Raw genomic sequence first — 25,153 nt, 5'->3', positions numbered from 1 at the left:
ATTGAAGATAATTCTCAACTTTCAATTTTGTAAGACTTTGTGTTCCAGATTTTTCTCCCTCCCTCTCTTATTTCCTCAAAATAATAAGTAATCTGATAAAGGTAAAATATGTGCAAGTCTTTTAAATATTTCTATATTATACTGTACAAGTAAAGTCATACCAAAAGGGAAAAAAAAAAACCAGGAAAAAAAAAAAAGCAAACAACAAAAAAAAGATGAAAGTACTGTGCTTCAATCCAGTCTCCATAGTTTTTTCTCTGAATGTGGATGATATTTTCCATCCCAAGATTGGAATTGCCTTGACTCACCACATTGTTGAGAAGAGCCAAGTCCATCACAGTTGATCAAGTTAATGGTAGTTGTAAATAGTCAATGAGAAAGCAAATTTTCCACTAGAGGAACAGTTTAAGTTATATTACATCATTAACCTATAGGTCATTGTCTTCAGCAGGAACTTGAACTTAAGAATTCCATTGTTAATTTAAATTTCTTGCAAAATTATTTTAGCAACATTTGACTGCCATGTTTTGGTTTGACCCTTTGTTCTTCCTTTGTCACCATACAGTTGCCATCCCAGAATAAAGTCCAAGGAGGCTGAGACATTGTTGTTTGCCTTGGTTTTGCGAAGCAGTATGAATTCTCTCTGTATGTTTATTAATGGAGGGTTCTCTGTTGATGTGCTTTCATGCCATCTAGTCTCAAAGCACCTTTCATGAATATTTGGTGTAAAATGGGAACAGGATGTGTAAAATGGTGCTTTTTCTTTTTTTTAACAAGTAGGTTGGACCTTTTTTAGTTTTTAGTTCCCTGTGTTTTCAGTGGTTTGTTGTTTCAAGGCAGGCAATTGAATCTTCAGCACTACTGACCTCTATGCTTATGATTTTCTGTTTCTTAGCTGTTTTAATTATGTGGTGTTTTTTGTTGTTGTTGTTGTTGTTGTTGTTGTTGTTGTTGCTGCTGGCACAGGTTTCATTAAGAAATGTGGGAATTGTGAAAAGTATTTGTTTTAGCCTTCAGAATTGCTTTCTTAAAGCCTTAATTCCTACATTAAGATACACATGTGTCAAAAACAGATTCAAGATTAAGATTTTAGAATTTACTCTGATGCCTAGTCATTGACTTGAACAACTTGAAAGTGCTGGCCTGGCCTGTCAAATAGGAGATACTTTGACTATGGAGTTAGCTAGTAATGGCTTAGGGTTAATGAATAAAGTTTGGAAAGTCTTTATCACCATATAATTGGCTACCAGGTGATAACAGTTTTTGACCATAACAATTCTTGAAGCTGTCTAATTGTGTGTGGGGTGTGTAACCTTCATAAATTGAGAGAATGCTGGTGAAAACAGATAATTAAAGCTGAAGAATGAATCCTGGAACTTCATGTTTTCATCCACATCTGTGGATGTGTATTTACCATTCTTTTACAAAGGAAGGAGTGGGGATGGTAGTTTCTGTGCTTGAGTTGAATGAATATATATTTAATATAGTAAAATTATGGATAGGAATCTAGAAGGGGAAATTTTATACACTAGGGTAATTGATGAACTATGTGTGTTGTCCAATTTAAGTTTATATGCTACTTATTCAACTTGAAATTAATAATTGAAGTTAACTACTCATCTAATTGAGTTCTAAGAAGAGTTCAGTGCAGAATTCTTTATAACTTGCCTGTTAGCAAGAAAATGCCCACTTTTTCATGATAATGATAGTATAGTAAACTATAGTTAGGGCTTCAGTTAGAAAATAAACCAGAACCTTGTTAATTCTGTTCTGAGGATACATGAGATTACCATATAGGTAAAACTAAATATAACAAAATATAATTGTTAATTAAGCTTCCTTGAATGGATTCTATATATCTTATTTCAAGTAACACTCTATATATATACACTTAAAGAGCGATATTTCATTGTACATATTAATTTAAAATGTGTTTTATAATTTAGAGCAATCGTTGACTCAGATATAGCTATATATACATATGCAACCCTCTCCCTCGCTATTACAGACTTTCATACCACTGGATTTGACCACCTCTATCCCACCATCTATAAAATTTTTGACTTGTTTGTGTGTGTTGTTGTTGTTGTTACTGGACAAAGAAATTTTCCTATGCTACTTAGCACTAATTTGCTCTTTGGCCAAATTTTTTTTTTTAATGAAAAAATTACTCTAGTATTTGTAGATTTTAAATCATAGTTAAATAAAACATAGCACTACTCTAAAATATATAAGCCACACTGCCACAAATCATACATGTGTCTTAAATATGAAAGACTACATAATAATAAAATGAACATTTTCCAAAAGCAATGTGACTTCATTTCTGTGCATCCTTGGCAATATTTGCTCAAAGAGACATTGAGAAGGATATCTCCTCAAAAATACCTGTAGAAAATGTTTTCAGAAAAAAAATTTTCAATGGAATTAGAATTTTGAGTTTTTGGGGAGAGTATATAACAGATTAATTGGTTTGGGGGAAGGAAGAATATATAACAGTTTTTGTAAGAAAAATACTCAAAATATTTTCTTAACTTTGTGAACATCTCGACAATTACAAACATAAACATACTCCTCCATGTCTGTATATTTTGGAACCCAGGGGTCTTCTGATTTTGATCCCTGTCTGTAATTAAAGTTAGAAAACATGATAGGAAGAAAAGCTGTACTTGATTGACTAGAAAACAAATAATTTTATTCTGTTTCTGATCTTCATTTATAGCACCAGCAACAAGTGGTGCAGGCTGTGGAACGTGCCAAGCAAGTGACCATGGCAGAACTGAACGCAATCATTGGGGTATGTGGTCTTTCTGTTTTAGCTCTAATAGTGTTTGTAATTAGCTCTTATTTTCAATTTGATTCCTTTAGATGGGCAAAAGTGGTGAACAGTAAAATGAAATTAAGTAGTTTGGCTTAAACTTTATATATTTGATTGCTATATCAGAAAATTTTTGATCACATTCTCACCAATGAAGTGAAGAAATGTATATTTTTATACTTTTCCTCCCCAAGAATAGATCCTTATTCTTAGGAACTTTAACTTCATGTGTAAAATAAGCTTCTGTAACCAACATACAGGAAGAGTATGGATTATAATCTTGTTAAATTGACATGCAGATATGTATGTGTATATATTCATATGTATATGTATTTATAGGTCATTATAGCCTGTATATGTGTGTATGTGTATATTTATACACATGCACATATATTTTATTTTTTTTTTTTCTTTTTCATTTTTTTTTAATTTTTTTATTTAATAGCCTTTTATTTACAGGATATATGCATGGGTAACTTTACAGCATTAACAATTGCCAAACCTCTTGTTCCAATTTTTTACCTCTTACCCCCCACCCTCCCTAGATGGCAGGATGATTAGTAGATATTAAATATATTAAAATATAAATTAGATACACAATAAGTATACATGACCAAAACGTTATTTTGCTGTACAAAAAGAATCAGACTCTGAAATATTGTACAATTAGCTTGTGAAGGAAATTAAAAATGCAGGTGTGCATAAATATAGGGATTGGGAATTCAATGTAATGGTTTTTAGTCATCTCCCAGAGTTCTTTCTCTGGGCATAGCTGGTTCAGTTCATTACTGCTCCATTGGAAATGATTTGGTAGGTCTCATTGCTGAGGATGGCCTGGTCCATCAGAACTGGTCATCATCTAGTATTGTTGTTGAAGTATATAATGATCTCCTGGTCCTGCTCATTTCACTCAGCATCAGTTCATGTAAGTCTCTCCAGGCCTTTCTGAAATCATCCTGTTGGTCATTTCTTACAGAACAGTAATATTCCATAATTTTCATATACCACAATTTATTCAGCCATTCTCCAACTGATGGACATCCATTCAGTTTCCAGTTTCTAGCCACTACAAAAAGGGCTGCCACAAACATTCGTGCACATACAGGTCCCTTTCCCTTCTTTATAATCTCTTTGGGATATAATCCCAGTAGTAACACTGCTGGATCAAAGGGTATGCACAGTTTGATAACTTTTTGAGCATAGTTCCAAACTACTCTCCAAAATGGTTGGATTCGTTCACAACTCCACCAACAATGCACATATATTTTAAAGACATTGTTTCACTTAGAAAATTTTTCAAATAAATATTTAGTCTTTAACACTCTTCTCCTACTCCCAAAATATCGAAAAATCTCTCCACCTGTTTGATAAATTATTCACTGAATTATTCAAATGCTTACTTTCAGCATTGGTATTAGTGTTGCACATAAAGTCTTGTAAGACACTATGAACTTGGATAGTGCCTGCAGGAAAAGTGAAAATAATCATTCAATCAGTAAAAATTTATTAAGAGGCTCCTCTGAACCAGGCACTGTGCTAAGCACTGGGGATGCAAAAAGAGGCAAAAGACAACTCAAAGTGTTCAGACTCCCTAAGACAGAAATGAGTTATAGCTTAATAACACTTTATTCACATTTTTAATTATGCAGCTGATGTTAGCAGTTTTTTAAGTTATTCTAGTGAAGACACAACAAGTGTACTTTCCTTATTCTGCTCCCTCCCCATTACTTTTTCTTTTGTGTATAGATTATACACAAAAGTCTTTTCCTTTTTTTATTCAGTGTATCAAACACACTTTGAAATGCTAATTATTCCATTTACTTTCATTAAAATTCAAATTGCTGAGTGAAGATGTGGATAAGGGTTGCAGAATAATCAATCTGAAGTGAAGATACTGCTTCAATTATGCCTCTGTCTTTTAACAAGGAAATCAGAACTCTCTGATCATTGCTGACAGCAGTGGAGCAGTAGGATGATTGTAGCTCGTTTTTAATAGGCTATTTCTAACTCTATTTTCTGTCCCTCTGACCACAAGGAAATACTAGTAGTCAATTAGAAGATATAAATGGAAAAGAATAACCTTTATTTCCTCTGAAGTGCCCCTTAGAAAAAGAAGGGGATGAATTCGAGCGAATCCTGTAGTGCCATGAATCACATTTGTTGTCTTTTCTGCTCTAGTGAGGAAAAGTGGGAGATGAATACATTTCTCAATTAGTTTTCATTACCTAACTCCAAACTACAGTCTTCTATTAGCATTATTTCAATAAAATAAGTTGTTAAAAATCGAATTAAAAATATATATATATGTATGTGTGTGTGTATAAATTCTATAGATAAGTACTAAGTAGTATGTTTGACTCTGTTGGCATTGTTTAGATATTAATTAACAAAAGTCACATGGATCAGAAAGGATATAACGAGCCTACTATAATGTTAGCTATTGATTTATGATTGCACATGTGGGAGGTTACTGGATTACTTTGAACTTTGGGTTCACTCTTTGTTGCAACGATAACATGTAGAACCTGTATGGCTTAGGCGCAATAGTGGTTGCCTTTTATTGGGGGGGGGCACCTGATTTTGTTTCTTTTTCTTTTCTTTTTTTTTGGGGGGGAGGGGTAGAGGTATAATTTATACAGTATTTTTCTGGATAATTGATTGCTTGTTTATTAAAATGTATATAGTTTATTTTCATGTTGTCTCTTGCTTTAAAAAATAAATAAAAGTAGGAATAAAAAATGAGATATAATTCCCTTCCCTTTATCACTTCACACACATTCTCTCTCTCTCCATATATGTATATGCATATGTGTGTGTGTGTATTATATATATATCTATTTCACATTTATCCCATTTTCCAATACTTTAGTTTTGCACAAAGTAGCAGTTTATCTTGTTTAGGTAAGGAATTCTTGGATGTGTGTCGTTTATAACAGCATTTCTGGAGAACATAATGTCTATGGATTATCTTTTAAAATGGAGATAATTTAATTCCCCCCTTCCTCAATTTTATTTGTAAAATGACCCAGTTGAGTAACAGGTTATCAGAGCAGCATGTGTTGTAGTTATGGACCTGGTGGGAAATTTGAGGTGTTTGCACACAAACAGAAAGTGGAATGCAAATCATGGAGTCAGACCATTTTGGAGGAAAAAGAATGGGAACAAATAAATCTAGATTAGTGTACAATAAATGGAGGCTTAATTAAAATGAACTTGTGAGTTTATTGAGGTGATTATCAATTGTGCTGTTTGTGTCTTAAAGCTTGATTATTTCTAATGAGCAATATACTTTCTTTTCTAACACTGGAATTTTAAATGCACCCCCTACTCTAGTGGTGGATATACTTGTCTTTTTGATTATTAAATTTCTTTTTTGGGGTGGTATTATTTGATCTTCTGCTAGAAAGTATGTAGGGATAACTTGGCATGATTTTTCATTTCCCTAACAAGAATATAATATGTAGCATTTAGTAAATAAAAGAAATGGCAAAGGGTTAATCCAAGATGGGAGGACATATGTACTTAGAGGTAAAGCACATATCTTTTCACCTATGTCTGCACACCACCCCATATAAGAATAAATGTACTCAGATTTAATGAAATCTGATGAAGCACCGTTTTTTTGCTCTGCAATATTATTCTACCTTCATTGGTAAATGAACCCAGTCAGTGATCCATGCAGTTTAAATGCCTAATATTGGAGTCAGCCTGGAACCTGGAGAGACTGCTTGTCCTCTTGACAATACACTAGTTGTGTTTAATGGAATGAGACACTAGTTATAATGATTTCTTTCACAGGTCATGTTCAGTTTAAAACTGTTGATAGATTGAAACAAGCCAAATATCCTCCAGCTTTTATTTATAAGGGGAAAAAACCCACAGGAAACATCTATTTAGATTCTTTGCAATGACAAATATTTTTGCTTTATTTTGAATTGGCCTTATTCCATTTTTATGGTGATGTTTCCTCCACCCCTACCTCTTAAATTTTTTGTATTGGGGAAGAAAATAGACAAGTGTCTGGATTGGTCTGTCCTGTGTCCTATTAGCTACTGTGTTTTAAAATTAGAGTCTCTGCAAGATCACTCTGTTGGAACACACAAATTATAGTTTTAAATCAGTAATATGATCTAATTAGGAATGATGTTTTCATTTCCTGTATTATTAAATTGAGTCATCTAACTATCTTAAAAATTTTTTTTAATCCATTACACTATATAATCAGCACGTGCTGCTGTGAATACAATTTTGTTTAATATGAGAGACAGCTTAAAACCTCATAAGAATTTCACCAGAGGACCTACCATTTTAAAAACCATGTTACTTTAGTTGAACATTGACAAAGAAGATATTTGACTTGTGGAAGAGAAAAATATGGATTCCTTTTTTTCTTTTGCTCATTTATCTCTGAGATGAGGAAGAAATATGCCCTTCCCCCCCCAAAAAAAGAGAAAGAAACCCAACTCTTAAAAACAGATATGTGATGGTGTTCAGGGGAAATGCAGTTTAGCACAAGAAATGCTGAACCTCAATTTTTAGCAGTGACATTTTAATGATAGGAAGTCTGCAAAATTATTTGCCATCAATTGTGAAGGCAATAACAAGCCTTGGTGGTTTTTCACACTCTCTGTGTTAAGTGCTTTCAGAATGACAGCGTAAACTGTGTTAGAGAACTCCAAGGAAGTAAAACTGATTAAAATGTTCATGCTTGAATGGTGCTGATGGAATAGTTCATTTGGACTTTCTCTACCTCCTGCAGCTCAAGCTGAAATATTAAAATTCAGTGGATTTAAATCTCTCTCCCCTCAGCTCAGGAAAAAAACATTACATTTTAATAGGTTTTAAACTCATAATTCATTGGTTTGGAGCAGCACTATTAAATCTATTTAAATATTACTTGTATTACTAAGGAAATGATTTAAATGACTTTGCCTTTACTGTCCTAGAGGTTTGAGTTAGAGAGGAAAAAAGAAACAATATCCTCAGTTAATTTTTTAACATTTTTTTTTTTTATTGTTTGTTGTCTTAGTCTTTTAAAAAGAAATAAATAAAAACAATCTGTTCTGTTAAAAGGCAGTGACATTCAGAACAAGCGCTTCTTTTTGCATTGTGTGACATTCAAGGAATTTTCAAGTTAAAGTACCCCACTTTATGCTACCTTTTAAAATTATCATTTGGAGTTTTCTTTGGACTTGTCTTGTTTATTCATTTTTTATGGTAAAGAGTCATCCAGAAGACTAATTTTCATGACAAGGGTGGGGCAAAAAATAGTATTGTATACCTCCTCCCTTCCCCCTCCAAATTTATCTGAGGTACTTCACCACCCTGCCCCACATCATCTGGCACACACTCCAGGGTGTAGTCATATTTATGCTTTTGTAGATTCCCAGAAAAACATTATGGATATATTTCCAGAAGTTCTAACTGAATCTTTGCTTTGTTATAGGCTTTAATTTTATCCCTGTGGCACTACTGGTCCCAAGTTCCTGCCCATGAATACTAGTGTAAATTTTCACCGCTTGTGTGACACTTTGGAACTCAAGTTCACCTAGGAGGGACCATTAACATAGACTTATTCTGTTGGGCAATTTGTCTTGGGGAAAAAAAAAATCTTTTAAAAATGATTTTGTTTTCTGCAGAATCGTCATTACTTAAATATACCACAAGTGATTATCCTTAACTCTGCTTGATTTAAAAAAAAAAAAATACAGCCACAACAAAAAACAAACTGTTTTTACCAAGAGTGTGCTGGGAGCTTAAAGGCTATAAAACAGATTGGCCACCTGCTGTATATTGTACACAGATTGCTTTGGTGGGAGGGAGAGAGGTTGGCTTAAAGGTATGTGCTAATTGTTTCATGTAGCATTGATTTGCATATACTACCAACTTAAAAAGTATTATAGCTCTGATTGTGCTAAGTACAAGCCGGTTTCCAGTACAAGAAGCTGGTTTCCAGGTTTTACTATACTTATTAAGAGGAAGAGAGAAAGTTATCTAGGTCTGTATTATGTTAGTGCCATACCACATTAAAATGAGCAAATGTGAGTGAGTACTTTGTAGGAAGCCTTAGATAGAACTGATCTGGTGAGTTAAAAGCACATTTATTGGATATAACTTGGAAATCTTTAATATTATTTTGTCTTTTGTAACTTGACATTTTGCTTTTAATGTCATATTTCATTTTTTTCTTTATATTAATATTTTCTTGTCAAAAGATTGAACTTTAATAGTTGGCAGCAAGATTATTCTTCTTAAATGACTTTCTGTACCACTTGTTTTAGTCTTTTAATATTTATTTAGAAGTGCCTACATACATATTCTGCTTTGATGTCTCATCATGTTGTAGGAGTAATGTAAAGACTATACCAGTCCAATATCTGGCAGAATGTACCAAAGTTTCAGGTATGATTTCAGGGACAGATTATGTATGCTAAGAACCACCCTAGCGAAGTACAAAGTAGCTCCTTACCATAAGGTCACCTCTAGGTGATTAATTCTTTGGTCATGGCAACTCACTAAACAAAATGATGAAAACACAAAATGGACCTCAAAGTGGTGCAGTCCACTTCTGTTTCAACATTGACAATAGTAGGAAAAGAACTGTAAGAGGTGAGTTTACTAGGTGATCAGTCCCTCCAAACCATATAATTTGGAATGTTTTGTCCAGAAATAAGAACGAGACAAAAAAGAACAAAAACATATAGGCTCATCTTGAGACCAGTAAAGTAGTTGTTTTCATCATGTCTCAAAAGGTCAGGAAGAGAATATTTTGAAACGTTTGGTTTTGGTTATTTGGCATCTAACTCTTCTGGATATAAGCTTTAAGATGAATATGAAGATGATTGAGAATTATATGTCACTTTATAAAGAGGTAGAGACATGGTGCACATCAGTCAGTCAATCCCTATAAGCATTTATCAGATACCTAGGCTGAATGGACCAGATACTGTTTGAGGTTTTAGGAATATAACTTACAAAAGTGAGACAGTCCCTCCAAAAAGCTTATATTCTATGTTGAAAATATACAATGTTCATAGGTAAGTAAATATAGGAGACAAATAACAAACACACTAAAATAAACAGTGATTGAGCAGTTAGCAAGTAGGAGAATCAGGAAGTAGAAATAGATACCTTTCTGGCCTAAGAAATTTCTTCTAAAAAGGCATGAAAGCAAGGGATTATGTAAGGTCCTTTGGCTGGAGAGTAGAGAATGCAGTGGGGTTCGGAGAGAGAGTGGAGCGAGGTTGTTAAGACTTTTAAGTTCTAAATATTTTCTCTTAGATACAATGAGACTTCTTGATCAGGGGTGTGACCAGAGCTGTACTTTAGAACTATGAGGTTAGTAGCTGGGGAGAGGATGAACTGGAGAACAGAGACTGGAAGCTGAGGCGATTAAATTAGTTCAGGGAAGAGGTGCTGTGGGCCTTAGCTGGAGTGGTGAGCCATGCACTCTCAGGCCAGTCTGTTTCCTACAGTGGGTTTTGACTTCTTAATTGTTAAATGAGGATACTGCACTTGAGGGAAAGTGAAGCATTAAAGATGATTTTGCAATGGGAACTTGAGTGACTTTGGGCTGTTGAGGCTTTGAACCCTTTGCACTACTTTGGGAAATACTGCTCTTATTTATAACCTTTTTTATAGATAAACTAAGCAAGCATTTTATAAACTTAAAAGTACAGTATAAAGTGCTATGCACTTCACAGGAGCTGTTGTGAGTACCAAATGAAATAATATAAAATCCTTTGTAAATCATAAAATTGTACAATTCCAAGTTGTTATTACTTGAAGGTTTGTTTCTGTTAATCATGGATTGACCCATCCAGTGTTTGAAAAACTGGTAACAGCATGGTAGAAAATAGCTTGGAAAAATGGATTTAAGTTTAAAGTTCATAAATAAACTTATACCACTTTATATTTGGATAAAACTGTCATTAATTCAGAAATGCACTCTCCTGACCCCCCAGTTCTTTGGTGTTCTCTACTAGTGGGCTAGTAGCCCACATTTCTGAGTCTTAGGCTTGATGGAGTTCTTCGGATTATAGATTTGAACCTTATCAGTCAGTTATTCCAATCCCTTCACTTCACAGGTAGAGATGCCAAGGCACAGAAATAGGAACTGATTTGCCCAGAATAGTATAGGTAGATGGCAAGGTCCTTTCACTACAGGGCTGTTCACTGTATTCATGAGCTAAAATTCTGAAAGGGAAGTTAATTCAGGAATGTAGCAAACTGTCAAGAATGAAAGTCTAAAAAGACAAATGATTTTTAGTATGTATGAAATGGGTAAGACATCTAAAAAAGACCAGTGTGGCTATAGAATAGAACTTATTGACAAACTGTATATATATGTACATATATTTGCGCACATGCGTGAATGAGTGTGTGTGTGTGTGTGTGTGTGTGTGTGTATATCCCAGAATAAGCTAGGACTAGAATATACTTACTGTAAAAAAAAAAATATGTTGGGTGAGGCAAGAAGAATTTTAAAGAAAGAATAGGGCTCCAAGATGGGAAGATAGATTAGAGAGAAAGTACAACCATTTGTCTTATCTTTCTTATTTTCTATCAAGGAGAATAATGTTTTTAGCTTTAAGGATAGAATAAAATGGTTAATGGGAAATTGATATTTGAAAAATTATAGATAATGCAATGCCATAAAGATGATGGATACATTTTTACTTTTTTTAAAAAAAGGAATAAAGTGAAATCTATAGGCAGTGACCTTAATGTTAATTCCTCCCAATGTTCTAGAATGTGTTATTTTAAATATGGTTTGTAAATATTTAGAGATAATAATTTGAAATGACCTGATTTTGATTAGTTAATATTTCCTTTTTCGACAGTGTTTTTGAACTTAATAGATACAATAAAATAGACTTAGTATATCTGGATTTCTGCAAACCATTTGGCAGAGTTTCTCATGCTGTCATTGTTAGTAACATGCATATAAGGCTCAATGTTAGACTATTTAGGTGGATTAGAAACTAATTGAATAATTGAGTGCCAAGAGAGCACTGTCAACCTGGAGGAGAGTCTCTAGTGGGTTGCTGCAGGGATCTATGGCCCATGCTAATTTTTTTTTTTTTGTTGTTGTTGTTGTTGTTTTTAATGTACAAGTATATGAGGAAGAATGACTAGACACCAGCTTTTGTGGGAAAAGATCCAGTAGGAATTAACAACAAGTTAGGAACTAAAAAAGCTAATGCTTCCTTTCCTAAGCTGCATTAATAGAAGCGCAGTACCCTTAATGAGAAAAATGAGAGTCATGCTTTGCTCTGCTCTGATAAGATCAAATCTAGATTTTATATTTTCTAGACATTATATTTTAAGAAGGATGTTGGGACATTGTAGGGAGATGACAGGAAGGCACCCAAGATGATGAGAAGTCAAGGTATGAAAGAATAAATTGGAGAAACAGAGAATGTTTGACTTGTGCAAGAGAATATTTTGAGAGGACATAATGGCTATTTTCATTGACATGATGGCTGTCTTGTGGAACAAGGACTTGGGCAATCTACTCAGTTTTAAGACCAAAGGGACAAAGTTTGAATTTGGGACAAGTGTACATTGAGGGTTCTGATTTAAAACAATAGTTTTTTTAAGTCAAGATAATCTAGAGGCATTTAATAAGCATATTAGTTAGTACTAGGCACTTGAGATATAAAAACGAAAAAGGAAACATGTTTTAGTCTTGAGGGGCTCACATTCATTTGAGGGAGACAGTTTTTCTTTTTATTTCCTGCATATAGAAGCAATTGTGAACAAACCATTTCTAGTAAATCTGTTCTGAGCAGTATATATAAAACATCATTGTTCACTTAACCTATAATGTTCCAATACAGACTTAAGAAGTATGAGGGTGGTGAAGTACAAAAATTACAACTCAGTCTCTCAGAGAGTACGCATTGGAGAAGAGGACATGTAAATAAATGACTCAATGGGGACAAGTTATAGGCTGAGTTAATCTCAGAGAAGGCACCAAGCATTGTGGAAAACCAAGGAAGGCCTTTTGAGCTTATTACATGCTTACTCACTTGAATATATTTCAGTAGAATGTGATGAGGCATGAGTTAAGGTAAGCAGTTTGGCTTGAATGCATGGTTAATGGAATAAATCAAAAAGACTGTGAAAGGTAATTTGGGATCTATATAGACATCCTTCAGTGAGTGCTAGGTTAAGGAATTTACAACATATTTAAAAAGCAAAAGGAGCCACTTAATGTTTTTTTTTTTTTTTAAATTTAACAAAGAATTTATTAAAGGTTATTATGTGCTCAACTGTGCTAATCCCTGGTATTCAAATAGAAAAGCAATGGCCACTGTACTCGAAACTACATTCTATTGGGGGAGACATCACCTATAGCAGAGTGGTGGCTTGGGAAAGGCAGCTCTGGTTCAAAAAGTTATGAGAATAGTAATAGGGTCATAATGAAATAGATCAATATATCCTTTCTGAGAACAATGACAGATTTGATATTATCATTATTCCGTAACTGGAGAGGGATAGGGCTGGTATAGTTTATGTGTGACTGTCATCTTCACCTATCTTTCAGATGGCTTGAATTGGGATATCCAGTAGACGTCTTAAGTTCAATATGTCCAAAACAAAACTCCTTTATGGTTCCCCATAAATCTCACCTCCTTTCTCTCTTCCATTTTATTGTAAAGGGCAACAAGTTCTTCAAGCTTACAGTCTAAGAGTCAGCTGGGCTCCTTACTGTTCCTTATCTCTTGTCTTCAATCTGTCTCCAAGGCTTGTCAGTTTCTTCTTTAAAGCATCTCTTCTTTTAGGCGGGTTATCACTGGTGCAGGCCCTCATCACTACACACTGAATTACTATAGCCTTAGAATCTGCCTCTCAAGTCCTCCCCATTTCAATCTGTTATCCATTCAGCCACTAAAGTGAGCTTCCTAAAGGTCCAGTCCGAATGATCTTGTCTCACTTCCTGACTTTTCCCCAGTCTGTAAACCTCAGTGGCTTCCTATTGCCTCCAAAATGCAATACAAAAAGCTCTGTCATTCTAGCCTTTCATAATTTAGCCTCCTCCTATCTCTCCATTCTTGTTCTTAGTTCTTAACATATATTTTTCAGTACATTGACATTGACCTGGCACTTCCATGAACAAGACACTTCATTTTCTGACTCATGGCATTTTCTGTCTCCCATATCTAGAATGTTCTCCCTCTTCTACTTGGTCTAGTCACTTTTGTTGCTTTCTTTAATTCTCAATTAAAACCCCATATTTTATTTAATTTTATTTTTTTATTTAATAGCATTTTATTTACAGGTTATATGTATGGGTAACTTTACAGCATTAACAATTGCCAAACCTCTTGTTCCAATTTTTCCCCTCTTACCCCCCACCCCGTCCCCCAGATGGCAGGATGACCAGTAGATGTTAAATATATTAAAATATAAATTAGATACACAATAAGTATACATGACCAAACTGTTATTTTGCTGTACAAAAAGAATCAGATTCTGAAATATTGTACAATTAGCTTGTGAAGGAAATCAAAAATGCAGGTGGGCATAAGTACAGGGATTGGGAATTCAATGTAATGGTTTTTAGTCATCTCCCAGAGTTCTTTCTCTGGGCGTAGCTGGTTCAGTTCATTACTGCTCCATTGGAAATGATTTGGTTAATCTCCTTGCTGAGGAAGGCCAGGTCCATCAGAACTGGTCATCATATAGTATTGTTATTGAAGTATATAATGATCTCCTGGTCCTGCTCATTTCACTCAGCATCAGTTCGTGTAAGTCTCTCCAGGCCTTTCTGAAATCATCCTGTTGGTCATTTCTTACAGAACAGTAATATTCCATAATATTCATATACCACAATTTATTCAGCCATTCTCCAACTGATGGGCATCCATCCACTCAGTTTCCATAAAACCCCATATTTTATAAGAAAGGTTTCTCCAACCCCTTTCCAGTGCCTTCCTTCTGTTATTATTAATCATATACAGCTTGCTTTGTATTTATTTGTTTATATGTTCTGTCTTCCATTAGATTTAAATTTCTCAGAACAGGGACTATCTTAGACTTTTTTTTTTTTTTTTTTTTTAATCTGCAGCTTTTAGTATAGTGCCTGGCACAGAGTAAGTATTTAAGTGTTTAATAAAGGTGATTGTAGGAAACTTGGCCAAGATCTGCCAGAAATTAATCATATTGTTCAAAATTAAACATGTTGCATTTCTTTATAATGAATTTATATGGCTTATTAAGGGAAAATGGAATAATTGAATGTATCTTTCCCTTTCTAAATCTGCATAGGATTAAAAAAAAAATCTGTTTTCTTGTCATTAGAGTGATTGTAGAATTTTTTTTTGGTAATTAACAGTATTCTATTCTCACAACAAAATTAAGGTATCAGAATCCTTTAAAATATATTAAGTAGAATAAACTCTTCAGGTTTAATTTATACTTTTGCTTGGAAAACCCTTTGTATATGAGTGCATGCATAATTTGTATTATATAGAGCAAAGATTAAATTTTTAATTATCCAGATGTTATCACTACAGATTCTGAATTGGTAGAATTTAAATTTTTTATTGTATTTTCTGAACCTCTTAAAAACTATAATCTGATTTGGATGTTTGTTTTCTTTTCTGTTGTTGCCATTGTGAAAGGTTAACTGGGTGACATTTGGTGGGCCAATTCACCATTTCACTTCTGTAGGCTTCAGTTTCCTCCATTTCTTCATAGGCTTCTAGATTTAGAACTCTAAAGGTCATGGAGTCCAATCCTCCAAATTAATATGTTATAGTTAAAGAAAGACTTCATAGAGAGTTTAAGCAACTGCCCTGAGGTCACATAGGTAATAAATATCAGTCATCATTTGTACTTGGGTCTTTTGGATCCAAATTGTTTTCTCTACTGCACCACTTGATGACATTTCTTGGTGATGGAAATCCAGCATCTCATAAGACATCATTTATAATATCTTTTTGCCCTTTCTCTCAAACTTGAAACAACTTCAAGGAAATAATTCTTAGTTAAAAGAGAATCTAGCAAGAGATTTTAAATTAGGTTTTGCTCCCAATCAGCTATCTGCCATCTTTAACTTCATTGTATTGGACTTTTTAATGATTCCTTTTTGCTTTGATTTCTTCCTTTCACTGTCTTTGTATTCCTTCTGTTATCTCTTTCCTCAATGTTATTGTTTACAATTATCTTGGGTGCTATTTTATCTTAAATTATTATATTGGCGGCCTTTTGAATTACTATGTTCTATTTATATGTTTCTTTTCTTCTCAATAAAATGCTATAAGTTTTACTTTTCTTTTGTGGGGATAAAGGATAAAGATTTGATAAAGTAGTAGACTTCTGAAGGTTAATTGGTGTATAATTAACATTTGAAATGGCCATAGGTTAGAGAAGGAAGGGTGTTAAGGCTATTTGGATAATGGCCTTGGGCTTTCACTTTAGTGCTGTGAAAAACTATGAGCTGCTTTGATTCCAAGCGAATTGTAAAACATCTTGGAGAAATTTGAGATTCTTTTCTAATAAAATAGATCTTAAGTGGAATGCTTTTGACTAGGAAATAGTTGAAGTGTTTTCTTTCAAGTCATTTTTATTTTTAAATTTATTTCTTTTAATTATGAAGCACTTTAATTATTCCTTTCTATAATAACTATGCCCTCATTTACCCTTGTACCAAAATGCATATACCATTTTGCTTATCACCTCTCTGTCTTGGAGTGAATTGCCTGCTTCTTGAGAATCTTTGGATTTGTGGTTTATCATCCTGTTGCTCATTGTTCTGTTCTGTTTTGTTTTGTTTTTTGTATTTTGTTTTTGTTTTACTGAATTTGTTTTTGAATGTTTTAAAATCGATTACTCTAAATACTTTTAAAAAGTAGGTCTTGGGTATGGTTAGCTGCTTTTATATGCCAATTAGCAATATGTTGTCTCTGCAAAAGTTATCTTTTAATCAACTGTTAGAACTTATCAGGAATCATTCATTTGTTGTAAATATTATATGTGCCATTATATATCACTAAGTGAAAACATCTAACCATGACATTCATGACTTTTAACACGTCCAAAAAATCTATAGCATTTTCTCTTTTATTATGTTAAAATCTTAAATGTATCTTACTTAAAAGCTGACATTATACTTTTATTTTCTAGTTTTGGATTCTTAAATTATCTCTTTATTATAGAAAATTATTTATGACACAAATTCCATATAGTACTTATCTACTTTTATTTTCGAGGGTAGATTTTTTTGGGGGAGGAATATTCAAAATAAATTTTAGGGAGAGTGGCTTGGTTTTCACATATGCACACAGTTCATATTACATATAATGATTAATATTTTAAAAACAAAAACCTATTTGAAATGACATTTGTCTTGCTCTTTTTTCAAGATGTTCTTAAGAGGAAAGGGTATATATGAATGTACAAATCTATAGTGTAGCTAGTGGTTCATTAGATAAAACACCAGGCCTGGCGGGGGTCTGGAAGACCTGAGTTCAAATGTAATTGGAGATACTTACTAGAAGCGTGACCTTGGACAAATCATTTAACCCTATTACTTCAGTTTTCTCATGTGTAAAATGAGCTGCAGAAGGAAATGGTTAACCCCTCCATATCTTTGTCAAGCAAACCCCAAATTGGCCCATGAAGAATAGAATACAACTAATAGGACTGAACAGCAATAATACATATGTAAAGAAATGCATTGTGTATATATGACCACATATGGACTTGTTTAAATCCACCTAATATATATATATGTGTATACATACACATATATATATATACACACAAACACATACACACACATATATATATGTTGATAGTCACACATGAGTATATTATATAGACCATATGTATAATTGCTCTCTGGCGTTTTTGAAACACATTATCTTAGTCGATCAGTTTAGTATAGTGATGTGTGAAAAATTCATGTTTAATGAAATTTTAAGTCAATAAAATTGAATCCCACAATGTCAGTTTTTGTAGGAACTCTTAAAGACTTTATCTGTCTAGTTCAACATGCCTATACAGGAATCCCCTCAACAGTATCACCCAAATGAAATGATACAGCCTGAAGACCTCTAGGGAAGGTGGGAAACCTGCCTGGGTAATAATGCAATTTTACTTTTGGATATCTCTAAGTGTTAAGAAATTTTTCTTCTATCATAAGCCTGCATTTTTCTTTCTGCTCCAAGTACACAAACATTTGTGTACACTCATAGGAGTCAGGGAGAAAAATGCATAAACAGGGACATTGGGGGTTTCAAATTTGAATGGCTGGAAGAAAAATAATAGACTCTTCGATTATAATGGAAGCAGTGGTAGGAATTCTTAGAGGGAGAACTTCTAAGCCAATCTTTTCATTTTATGTGAAGGGAGGCAACTACGTGGCATAGTGGATAGAGCACCAGCCCTGAAGTCAGGAGGACCCTAGTTCAAATCTGTTTTCAGACATTTAATACTTCCTAGCTCTGTGACCTGGGCAAGTCACTTAACCCCAATTGCCTCTGAAAAAAACAAACAACTCCCCCCCCCAAAAAAAAAAAAAAACCAAAAAAAAAAAACCATTTTATATGAAGGATCAGATTAGCCAGCAAATTACAAGCAGAGTTGGGAATGAGTCTAGGACCTGGAGTCAAGAATATAGAGTTGGAATCTCATTGCACTCCAGCATTTGATTATGGGCAAAGTATTTAATATCTCTGAGCTTCAGTTTCCTCATGTGTTCTGAGCATAACAATAACTCTTACCGAATCACACCATTAAAGATCTTGGGGGAGGGGGGAGGATTAAATGGGCTTGTTATTCCAATCCCTTCTTTTTACTGACCAGAAAACCAAGGCTCAGAGAGGTTAAGTGAAATGCCTACAGTCTAGGCAGAATATGAATTGAGGTCCTATGATTCTAGTTAAGGAATCTTTGAGGGTCAAATGAGCTAATGTATGTAAACTGTTTTGCAGGACTTGAAAAGATTATATAAATGTCTGTTAATCATTCAGCCTTTTTTTTTTTTTTTTTTTTTTGGTGGCGCTGTGTTTGATAAGTGTTACTAGATTGTGATGTAAAGGGCATTCCAGGGCAAATATTTGTCTATCATTTGAGAATATTGAGATTAGAGATGGGACCTAGAGTTGTCTTCAGAGTGGTAAGCTGGCTGAGGAAAGACCTGAGAATGGTAGAATGCTTTTGGAAGCTGGAGAAGCGATCTCTTTAGTTAAAGAAGGTCTTAATATTTGGGTTCAGAGAAGTCAAAAAGAATTAGGACTGAGAAAAGATCATCAGATTTGGAAATTATGAAGTTCTCTGTGATACAGGATTGTTATAAATTGGTTAGTGAGGGAAGTTTGCAAGGGATTAGGAAGAAATTGGATGGTAGGCTGTGAATATAGAATAGATTGCTTCCCTTCCCTCTCCTCTCCAATCTCCTCCCCTCTCCACCTCCCCCCCCACACCCCCACACCCCCACATACTTAGAAAGAGGGAAATAGGATGATGGAAACTTGAAGAGGTACAAATAGGCTCAAATGCACTTTTATTTCAGGATACAGAAATGCTGCTTTAAGTCTTTTCTAAATGGGTCAATTACAAATTTTGAATAAAATAAATGCTTGGGAAACTGGAGAGGGGAGGAAGAGGAGGAGAAGATGAATGAAGCAATAATACTTAAGAGAAAGAGCAAGGGATAGGAAGCAAATGCACAGGTCAAGGTATTTTATAGCCTTTAATAGAGACAGCTATTTTGAAGAGCAGAAATAGGAAGAGTGAATTCCAGGAGATATCCCTTGGCATTGGAAAGATTAGGGATATCTTTTCAGTCTTTTTAGAAGGTACTAGCTGAATGGAAAGATGAGATTATTTTGTTCCCTTGACACAGTGGGAAAAATGTCAAGCAGTCTGAGGATATGATGAATTTTTGCTATATTTTCACTTTTCAAGGCAACTATATGGATATTCAACTGTAGATTGGTTTTGACAGATATATGCCATGATAGACTTAATTTAAGGGCTTTTTTTTTTTTTTTTAGAAATTATCTATATTAGTGTACTTTTGAACATGTGGCAAGCAACCCTATTTTCAAAATATATATAAGACTTTTAGGTTTATCCTGTATGAAATATAAATAATTGACAATTATATAGATAATTGGGACCACAATTCAGTTAGTTGAAATACCCTTTTAATTAACATAAAGAGAGTAGAAGAGAGTAATGAGGGATTTAAGTATTTGGGTAATTGCCTTATTTTTCAAGTGAATGTATCCTTTAAAATAGTTGTCCTTACTTAATTTTTTTGGTAGTGCCTGATACTCAAATGCTCAACAAACATATAAGAAGATGACCTAAAAGGAAATAATGTTATCTTTTGATTTTTATGATCAAAATTAATATACAATAGAGAATGGGAAGAAACAAAAAAAATTTGCGTGAGAAGTGAATTGCATTTTGGGATTTTTATGAAAGAGAGAGAGGACACATTTTTCTCGAAATTTTTAAATTTTTTGCCTCAATCTAAAAAAGAGCGTTTAGAGACATTTCTTTCTTTCTTTCTTTTTTTTAATTTTTATTTAATAGCCTTTTATTTACAGGATATATACATGGGTAACTTTACAGCATTAACAATTGCCAAACCTCTTGTTCCAATTTTCACCTCTTACCCCCCCTCCCTAGATGGCAGGATGACCAGTAGATGTTAAATATATTAAATAGAACTTAGATACACAATAAGTATACATGACCAAAACATTATTTTGCTGTACAAAAGAATCAGGCTCTGAATTATTGTACAATTAGCTTGTGAAGGAAATCAAAATGCATGTGTGCATAAATATAGGGATTAGAATTTAATGTAATGGTTTTAGTCATCTCCCAGAGTTCTTTTTCTGGGCATAGCTAGTTCAGTTCATTACTGCTCCATTAGACATGATTTGGTTGATCTAGTTTGCTGAGGATGGCTGATCCATCAGAACTGGTCATCATCTAGTATTGTTGTTGAAGTATATAATGATCTCCTGGTCCTGCTCATTTCACTCAGCATCAGTTCGTGTAAGTCTCTCCAGGCCCCTCTGAAATTATCAGAGGGTTGGTCATTTCTTACAGAACAGCAATATTCCATAATTTTCATATACCACAATTTATTCAGCCATTCTCCAACTGATGGACATCCATTCAGTTTCCAGTTTCTAGCCACTACAAAAAGGGCTGCCACAAACATTCGTGCACATACAGGTCCCTTCCCTTCTTTATAATCTCTTTGGGATATAATCCCAGTAGTAACACTGCTGGATCAAAGGGTATGCACAGTTTGATAACTTTTTGAGCATAGTTCCAAACTACTTAGAGACATTTCTTACCAGAACCAGTTTTTACCAAAATTGGTTCTTTACAGCCAATTTTATAAAATCATATTTGGAAAGAGAAAATAATAGTAGAATCTTTTTGACCATTATAAGCCAAACTTAAAAAGTGTTTTATTTAAAAAGGAATGGCTAATTTTTCACCTGCTTGAAAAGTTAATCTGACAACTACTGAACACTTGTTCATAGAATATTGCTCCATAAGTTTTTAAGTCGAATGAATCCATGTTGAGAGAGAGATTTAACATAACATCCTCCTACCTCTTCCTTCTCCCCACCTCCTTTCCCATTCAATAGCAACAACAAACCATCCACCTCACAATGGTTGGTATTGCAGAGCTTGATGCGGCCTCCGTTGAGGTCAAGCACTCTAATTCGAACCTCTCAAGGGCTTTCTCTATGTGTTGCCAGTGTACTGGTAAAAATGACTTTAGACTCTTGTCAGCGCAGTTACTGGTGCATGCATCACAGTCCCACTCAAATAAACCTGTCACAACACAGAGTCAGCAGCTAGAGACGAATACAAGGGCAGGCCTCTCGCTTTTCATTCGAGCATCACTAAACGTGCATAGAGTGCCCAATTATTTCAGCATTATTGAGCAAGCCTACAGGAGGACCCAAGCCTTGCTACATTAGATTTTCTTTAGTAATTTGCTCAAGTACCGCTGAGGACACTTAAAAGGCTTAAAACGGTTGCTGCAACCAGTTTCCTTTTCTGGGTTGTTAATTCAGGTTTTCTCTTTCAAATTAACTCTCTCTGCATGCTGTGCAGTGGTTTTGGGAGAACTGTTTAACACTAATTTTCTCAATTTCCAGCTTTTTTTGTTCAACATAACTGCTTTAATAGTTAGTCACGTATATGTTTTGATTAGAAATGTATGATAGCAAGGTTTTGTTTTTAAGTATAAAATGTAAACACTTTCTGAAAGAAATTTTTCTGAACTTAGGTTGCTAGAATCTGTTCAGTTAATTCCTGTTTTTTGTTTTTTTTTTAATCTAATTGTGCCCTGCAAGACCATGTGTGTGATACCCTAAACCTATGTAAGATAGTGTTGACTAGTTTTGTTTCCATTTTTGTGCAAATGGGTATAAGTGATTTTATCAGTAAGCTGCCCCTTCTCCATCCTGAGTGTTAGGTTTGGGTCTGTTCCTTTTCCACTCCCCTGAATGCCAACTTTTAGAACAAGTTCAATATCTATGTTTAATTTTTCACAGCAGCAACAACTCCAGGCCCAGCATTTATCACATGGACATGGTCTGCCGGTGCCTCTTACTCCACACCCATCAGGTCTTCAGCCACCTGCCATCCCACCAATTGGTAGCAGTGCTGGGCTCTTGGCCCTCTCCAGTGCCCTGGGAGGGCAGTCTCACCTTCCAATTAAAGATGAAAAGAAGCACCATGACAATGATCACCAAAGAGGTGAGAAATCTTGTAGGAATGTCACATTTAGTTATCATGATATGAGTATAGATTTTGGATGCCAGCATTTACTCTGTTCCAGAGTTAGAGCACATTCCAAAGAAACAATTGCCCATTGTTGGGAGGTACATTCATAAGATGATAACTTTGTGCTGTGAAAGAGTTAATCTATCCATCCCTCAGTGGCAAGGAATTCATTTTCTTTTTATTAATGATAGTCTGATATTCATAATTTATCAGTTTTACTGTTGTGTGATCCCGGGCAACTCATTTGACCCACTATTATCTTAAGGTACTCTTAAAACAACAAAGTGAGATGCTTACCAAGTGATTAAGATCAGATCAGCAGTTTAGCTCCTGCAGATGAGTTGCTGATAGGTCTTGGAGGGGAGGGAGGGAGGGAGAAGGTGAGGGAGAGGAAGAGAGAGAGAGAGAGAGAGAGAGAGAGAGAGAGAGAGAGAGAGAGAGGAGGGGGGAGGGAGGGAGGGAGGGAGGGAGGTATGTGTGTGTGTGTGTATGTGTAGTTTTCCTCATTGGTGAAAACTCAAGACACGGGATCCCCCTTATATTTCCCCCTGGGGAAAAAAGTCTCCAAAGCTCTAATTATACTGTGTTAAGTTTCTTTAAACCTTCAATGAAAGTAAGCTATAATTAGTAGGCATTTTTATAGTAATTTGTATTTGCAGCATGCTTTAAAATCATTTTTATTAGTTAATGGCAGGGAGATAGATGGAAGTCTATTTGGTAACATCCCATAGATGTTTAATTGTGGGAATTTACTTCACCGGCAGTGTGGATCTTTTAATTTTTTTTTTTTAAGAAGTATATTTTGTAATTAAAAAGCTCATAATATCTAGACCTGTATCTAAAGCAGCATGGCTTAGTCAATAGAGTGATGGACTTGAAGTTAGGTGAACCTGGGTTCAAATTCAGCTTCAGACATTTACTACCCTTTTGATTTGTGAGCCAGATAACATTACTTCTCTTGGAGCCTCAGTTTCCTCATCTGTAAAAATGGAGATAAAAATACTTGTGCCACCTACTTTACAAGGTTGTTGTGAATAAGGTTTTTGGAAAAAGTTAAGAGTGCTATAAAAATGTGAATTGCTTCTTTTATGCCTATCTTTTGTGTGAGTTATAACCTTGGGTAAAAGATTTTCTTCACTTTGAGCTTCAGTTTCCTAATTCTAAAGCTGAAAATTTTTTATCAAGAGTACCTTAATGATACAGTCACAGCAGAAAGGATTATGAACCATTTTATAAGTAGAAAGTTCTGTGGGGATATCAAGTAATACTAATCTCCAATTTTAGTCATTCTGAAAAAGTAAGGAAGGTTGACTTAGGCTTTATAAATGGTTGAGCAATATTAATTATTAACTTCACAGCAAAGTTAACATCTCTGCAATTTATTATTTAACAGAGATCAAGTATGATAAATGTATGATTTTGTGTAAACCAACGAATACATTTCTTTTTTTTTCTTCTTCCCACCACTTACTGTTCTCGGGTGACTGCTGTTTTGCCCATAGACAGAGACTCCATAAAGGTAAGACTTTGTTTCATAAAAGGAATAAATTTCTTTAACAATGCTCTGAATGCTTTTTGTTGTAGTTGAAATCACAGGTATTATAGAAAGAACCATATTAAAATCAATTTGAAGAAAAATCTCATTTAATAATTTTGATAGTTTCATTAATTTTTAAAATTTTAATGCAAGAATGAATCTTAAGTTTGAAGAATATTTTGAAAGTTGATGATACTTTAAAAAATTGAATCATTGGAGTAATTTTAGGGTTTGATAAGTTGAGATTTGTGAGTTTTTGTTTATTTCTCTTTCAGGACAAATTTATCAAATAGGAGGAAGGAATGTATACTGCATCAGGACAGCTGTATTCTGTCCCTTATTATGGTGTTAACTTGCAATGTAAAAGTTGACTAGCAGAATTCTTGATTTAGAAAGCATCTATAAATGAATAAAAATAATTTGAAGTAGTTAGTATGTATGGAAATAAATATTATTTTTTTAATGTGGGAACTAGTTTGATTTCAAAAATTTTTTTTCTTTTTTGTTATAGATGTTTTCTATACAAAAATTTCATGACTGCTTCTCAGAGAGTTAATGTGGGCAGAATTTAAAGCATTTAATTTTATTATTATTATTATTATTATAGCTTTTTATTTACAAGATATATGCATAGATAATTTTTCAGCATTGACAGTTGCAAATTCTTTTGTTCCAACTTTTTCCCTCCTTCCTCCCACTCCTTCCCCCAGATGGCAGATTGACCAATACATGCTAATTATGTTAAAGTGTAAGTTAAATACAATATATATGTCCAAACAGTTATAGTGTTTAATTTAAGGATCTTTGTAGATAAAGCATAGAAGAGGAAAAGATGTATGTTGGACTTTATGTGGGGGAATGTTTCCCTGTGCTATCTTAAAAAAGTATTTTGAAAATTGTTTGAATCTGAAACTTTCACATGTGCACACACACACACACACACACACACACACACACTATCAATAAAATGTGAAAGCTCTTTAGGTCTTATTGAAGGTCAACACTAACTA

The 25,153-nt window shown here is 34.2% G+C and overlaps 1 protein-coding gene across 5 annotated transcripts in view; it reads left to right on the top strand.

The window, feature by feature from the left end:
• TLE4 (TLE family member 4, transcriptional corepressor) overlaps window positions 1-25,153 on the top strand; it is a 159,394-nt gene that overhangs the window by 52,477 nt on the left and 81,764 nt on the right. For 4 of the 5 annotated variants that reach the window (XR_004230794.1, XM_031945498.1, XM_031945494.1 and 1 more), the window contains exons 6-8: window positions 2,723-2,797; window positions 22,375-22,579; window positions 24,109-24,125. Coding sequence is in view for 4 of the 5 variants with exons in the window: in XM_031945498.1 (XP_031801358.1) it covers window positions 2,723-2,797; window positions 22,375-22,579; window positions 24,109-24,125 (297 nt within the window). In the remaining variant the exon portion in view is untranslated. The remainder of the gene's footprint in view (window positions 1-2,722; window positions 2,798-22,374; window positions 22,580-24,108; window positions 24,126-25,153) is intronic. The other variant, XM_031945496.1, reaches the window with a different exon arrangement.

This window comes from Sarcophilus harrisii, chromosome 1, assembly GCF_902635505.1.
Source record: "Sarcophilus harrisii chromosome 1, mSarHar1.11, whole genome shotgun sequence".
NCBI classification, from domain to species: Eukaryota; Metazoa; Chordata; class Mammalia; order Dasyuromorphia; family Dasyuridae; genus Sarcophilus; species Sarcophilus harrisii.
Note: the sequence above shows the minus strand (reverse complement) of the source record. Positions and strands in the feature narration are given on the sequence as shown.